General features: G+C 53.4%; 1 protein-coding gene across 1 annotated transcript in view; it reads left to right on the forward strand.

Moving 5' to 3' along the window:
• The first annotated feature begins 704 nt into the window (after positions 1-704).
• The window catches only part of ZNF467 (zinc finger protein 467), a 6,139-nt gene continuing 1,320 nt past the window's right edge, over positions 705-5,523 (forward strand). The window contains exons 1-5 of the mRNA XM_005880050.2: positions 705-780; positions 958-1,033; positions 1,523-1,645; positions 2,453-2,566; positions 5,241-5,520. Coding sequence (XP_005880112.1) covers positions 751-780; positions 958-1,033; positions 1,523-1,645; positions 2,453-2,566; positions 5,241-5,520 — 623 coding nt within the window. The 5' untranslated portion in view covers positions 705-750. The remainder of the gene's footprint in view (positions 781-957; positions 1,034-1,522; positions 1,646-2,452; positions 2,567-5,240; positions 5,521-5,523) is intronic.

Raw genomic sequence — 5,523 nt, forward strand, 5'->3', positions numbered from 1 at the left:
TGGGGCGGCAGGAGGAGGGAGGAAACTGAGGTGAAGAGAGGAAAGGAGAAGGAAGGGAGACCAGAGTGGGGGAGGAGAAGGAGGAGGAGGGGCGAGCGGAGAGGGGGAGAACCGCGGGGAGGAGGGCAGTGTCGGGAGGAAGGAAAGAGGAGGGGTAGGGAGGAAACGGAGGGGCGAGGCAGGGGGCGGAGCTGGGGAGCCAGCCAGATTCAGTGGGGAGAGCGGGAGGAAGGCGGAGGGAACCAGAGAAGGGAGGGGAGAGGGATGGCTGCCAGAAAGATTTCGGGGGAGGGCAGTCTGCTGGGAGGGGGCAGGGCGCCCGCTGGCGGAGGAGCGGGGCTGAGAGCACTAGGGCGGGGTGGCCCTACTGGGGGGGGGGACCCCGAGGGGGAGGAGCGATGGTTTGAGATAGGGTTTGGGGAGAGGAAGCAAGAGCCATGTCCTGCCTTCAGCGAGGACCCTCCTCGAGGGCCTCCCCCACCAGTTGTCCAATAGTGACACTCACCTCGGCCCCTCCGCTGGCTCCTGTTCCACCGGCTCCCGCAGTGACAGCTGGAGGGCTAGGGGGTGTGTTCTTGCTCCCCAGTCTGGTGTCCCACCCTCCACCCTCCACTCTCTCCCCAGAGAATCGACTTGTCGCTGCCACCCCTCCTCCCCCGGACAGGATCACTGAGGGGCTGGGGCTGGCTCTGAGAGACCCGCCAGGTGAGGGGTGCTGCTGACTTCTGGAGCTGACCGGAGCTTGCAGAAATGGCTTCAGATCTTCTCCTTGGGCCACCTGTAAAGATCTCTTTACCCTCTGAAATCCACCTCCCCTCTTTTCCCTCACCTGTACCTGGCTGGGACATCACTTTTGCAGCTCCTGGGGATAGGTGATGGGGAGAGGTTGGGCAGGGCCAGGGCCCAGGTAGAAGCTGCCATGAGAAGAAGTTGAGCAAGGATGTATTTTCTCCTTAGGGTGTGTGGCCCGATCCCCAGAAGGAGCTGCCTGGGGTTGCCATGAGAGAGACCTTGGAGGCCCTCAGCTCCCTGGGTGAGCCAGCAGAACCTGGGAGGAACCTGGGGGGGCAGGGGGGGATCCAAAAGCCTGTTGGGCTTGTTGCTTCTCTACAATAAAGAAAGGAGAGCCATCCTCAGAGACCGAAACCCCAAGACTCCTGAGACCCCTGGAACCTTTAGGGCAGTATCCTTTTGGGTTTCTTCAGGGTGTTTGTGAATACCTGCCCACACTGGAGGTTGTGCTAGACTGTACGTGCACATGCGTACGTACTCATAGAGCATCAGGATATTGAATCCACTTCCTTCACCTGTGCTTGACTCAACACAAAGGGGCTCAGGTTGACACCTGGCCAGACTGCTGGCAGCCTGGCTGTCCCTTGTCCATGCTGACTAGGGACCCTCCCTACCTGAGCAGGTTGGGAAAAGTCCCTTGGGTGGGCTGGGGGGAAGGGGAAGAGCCCCTGCCTTTGGTCACCTCTCTCTACTGGATGCTTACTTGGACCCATCCTTCTACCTGCAACAGGATTCTCTGTGGGACAGCCAGAGATGGCCCCCCAAAGTGAGCCTGGGGAAGGCTCCCACAATGCCCAGGAGCAGATGTGCCCTCCCAGGGAAGAGAGAGCGCCGGGCTCCTCTTCCTGTTCGGGTAAGTAAGTGGGGACCCTGGATGGAGGCTCAGGGGGGAATCGTCCTTCATCGTCCTTTCTTCATCAAATATGTATTGAGCACCTGCTTAATGCCAAGTGCCATTCTGGATATTTGGCATACCTCAGTGACCAAATAGACAAAAACCCCTACTTTCCAGGAGCTTAATCCTCGGGAGGGCAGGGAGTCCACCCAATGTAAAAACAAGTACACTTATAAACCCTGTTAGAAGAGGATGCGTGCTAGGAGGGGATAAAGCAGAGTGAGGAGAACTGAGACTGCTGTAGGTGGGTGGAGCAGAATAAGCCTAAATAGGGTGGTGAGAATAGGCCTCCTTGGGAAGCTAAAATTTGAGCAAGATTTGAAATAGGGAAGTGGCTAAACGGATACCAAGAGAAGATACCTAAGGAAGGGATGTGCCTGGCTTTTTGACATCACTATCTTCTCCCATGATTTGCCATGGAACAGCGTCCATCTGGTGGCAGGGAGGTCCCCAGGCCTCCTCCAAGGAGCCTCATGTAAGCTGAAGGGCAGGGCCTCTACTTGCACACATACACATATTCCAGAAACTCCTCACAGTTGTGGCTTTAGCAGCCATGCAGTGCCTAAGCAGCTGCCCTGCCTGAAGGAGCCTGAAGCTGCTCCAGGCCACTGAGAACTCAGCCCCTGAAGGTATGAGATGGGCTGGGTGTAGTCCTTGCCTATAGGGCTGGGACTGGGATTTCAAACTCCCCTGTCCTAGCATCAGTGGGGCTCTCTGTCCATCTGTGATGTCTGCAGTGGCCTGAGGTAGCTTGTTCTCTGCCAGGGCACAAGGCCCCCAGACTGGAGGAAGATGCCCACCCTGAACAGGCTGAGGCTCCCTGCAGAGGAAGCCAGGCACACACACCACGGAAGGCTGAGCCTGTGGGCTCCTGCCCAGGTGAGTCTTCCATCAGCAGGGGACAAGGTGGAGGGAACAGGGGCCCTGTAAGCTCCAGAGCTGCTATCTGATGTGGCAGCCACTCCAGGCCCTTCCAACACAAGATGAATCAGGCCCTGGCACCTTTCTGCTCGTAGAGCTTCAGCACCCAGAGGGAATTCTGCATCCCTAGACAACAGCAATCAGCGAGGCCGATCCAAGAGAAACACACCATTGTGTCAACGTACTCTAGAAGTCCTAACTTCCCCCATCTCTGCCCCAGTCTAAGTACAGACTTGTAGATGGCCTGAATTATAATTTCCATGAAAACATGGTGCGTTGATTAACTTTTTCATTGTCTCTGCCCAGGCATGCTCCCTCCCCCACATCTCCACTGATCTCAGTGGTACCCAAATGCTCCAAATCTGTTGTGTTTGACTCATCTCCCCCATAGCCAGGGCGATGGAACAGTTGATTCTCTCTCTACAATCCTGCCCAACACTTCCTTCCACTAGCACCAACCTTATCATCATTTGCCTGAGTGATGTCATTTATTCCACAAGGATTTATTTCATATCTACTAGGTCTAGGCCCATGGTGGGCAAACCGCGGCTCGCGAGCCACATGCGGCTCTTTGGCCCCTTGAGTGTGGCTCTTCCACAAAATACCACATGCGGGCGCGCACGTACAGTGCAATTGAAACTTTGTGGCCCATGTGCAGAAGTCAGTATTTTGTGGAAGAGCCACACTCAAGGGGCCAAAGAGCCGCATGTGGCTCGCGAGCCGCGGTTTGCCCAAACCAGACTCTAGGTCCTAGAGTCTAGGCTGTTTGGTGGAGTGGAAAGAGACAAGCTCTAAAGCGATGCAGACCTGTTTGAATCCTTGTTCCACATCCCCTAGCTGAGTAATCTTGGATTGGCTATCTCACCTCCAGGAGCCTCAGTTTGTTCATCTGTAAACAGGGTAATTTCATGTTTGTTGTGAAGGCTTGTGATAATGTATACACAGTACATCTATAATTGGCATTCAATAAATGGTGGCCATTTTCATTTTTATTAGACACATACACATTTTTATTAGATACATAGGAAATAGGACACAAGATGTCGGCCCTCCAGAAGCTTAAACCTAGTTGACACTAATATGAGCTAGAATAAAGAATTAACATAACAATAAAGCCTTGTCACGATGAGTATTAACAGTAAGTGCTACAGGCACTGGGTTTGTTGAAGATTTCGATTTGTGCTGCATTTTGAGAAAGGTGTAACCTTTAGCTCTCATGAGGGTGGGTGGAGGATGGGAAAACATTCTAGACTAAGAAAAGACTACAAGGCAGGAAAGTTGACACGTGACTGGAGTTAGAGCAGACCAGCCTGGCTAAAGTAAAGGGCTTATGCCTGGGATAAAAAGAAAGTTGCACCTTAGGTGCAGCTAGAACTTACTTTATCCTGTTAATAGGGAGCTACTGCTGGTTCTTGAGTAGAAGAGTGGCACAATAAAAAAGAAAGCAATATCACAACAGGATAACTAGTTGTTTGGAATTGATAGGTCAATAAAAGAGACTGGGAATAAATGCAGTTGTGACAGTCCATGTGTAATGTAACCAAGGCTCAGGCTATTACAGACTTTTAGAGCCAGACAGGAACTCAGATAATCTGGTTCAATGGTTCTCAAACAAGAATCACTTTGGGAGCTTTAAAGAGAACAGATTCATATGTTCTGCTCCCATAGATGCATTCTGTAAAAGTTCCCCCAAGAGATTACGATGTGGCACCAGGTTTAGGAACTATGAACTAGTCCAACCCTTATACCTAAGCAACTAACAAACTTAGCTCAAAGAGGTAAGTTAACCAAGGTTACATTGCTGGTTAATGGCAGAGGAGAACCCAAGTGGACACTGAATCTTGGGCCTTCAGCTCCTTCCTGTCGGCTGGGCCATTCTATTTCCCAGGAGGGGCCAAGCTCCAGGAAAACCCACATCAAATCTGCTTCCCAAGAGGCCCTCCCTGCTTCTCCAGAGGTCAGCACCATTCAGGGGTTCCCTGTACACACAATCCTCTTTCTAAAGTGGGACTTCCCACCTGGCTGTAGAAGCAAGAAGGAAGGGAGTTGGAGGGAAGGGGGCTTGAGAGACAGCAGGGAGGAATACAAAGCCCACTGTGGAAAGTCTGAGAGCCGGGGAAGCTCAAAGGTTCTGAGCCCAGCATCTGGGAGAAGGAAGCTGCAGTTCTCATGAAAGTAAGCGAGTAGGTCTGGAAAGAGGAGCTGTTTGGAGCTACAGCCAATTTTCAGGACTCGGAGGGGAGCTGCTCAACCGAAGTTGAGAGACTGTGGTTCCAGAAAGGAGCCTGCTAGACAGGAAGATCTGGGACGGCTGCCATGGGCATATGAACCCAGAGTGACGCCTGCGGTCTGAACCTTGAACAACATTCATGTTCAGAGGCAGGGAAAGCGCTCTGATCAGCGCTCCTATCGACATGGGCAAGCCTGGGAGAAAGCCCCCTGCAGGAGGGGGTGGGGCGGGTCACCAGGCGTCCTGTCTGCAGAGAGGGGAAGATATTCGGATTTGGTCATTCCCCAGTGGACAGAACAGAAGCCAGAATGCGGGGCTCCAGGAAGTGGTGGTCTACTGGCAAATGAACGTTGCATAAATAAACGTGGGGCTTAATAGACTTGTCTTGTTTTGGCTTTTCAGGAGAGGAGTGGATGATTCGGAAGGTGAAGGTGGAGGAAGAGGATCAGGAGGCAGAAGACAGAGTCGAATGGCCCCAGCATCTGTCCTTACTGCCCGGCCCCTTTCCCACACCTGACCTGGGGCCTCTGGCCGCCGCTTATAAGCTGGAGCCGGGGATCCCCGGGGCCCTGGGCGGGCTCTCGCTGGCTGGGTGGACTCCTGCCTCAGAGAAGCCCTATGGCTGCGCCGAGTGCGAGCGGCGGTTCAGGGACCAGCTGACCTTGCGGCTGCATCAGAGGCTGCA

Source organism: Myotis brandtii, unplaced genomic scaffold, assembly GCF_000412655.1.
Source record: "Myotis brandtii unplaced genomic scaffold, ASM41265v1 scaffold621, whole genome shotgun sequence".
NCBI lineage: Eukaryota > Metazoa > Chordata > Mammalia > Chiroptera > Vespertilionidae > Myotis > Myotis brandtii.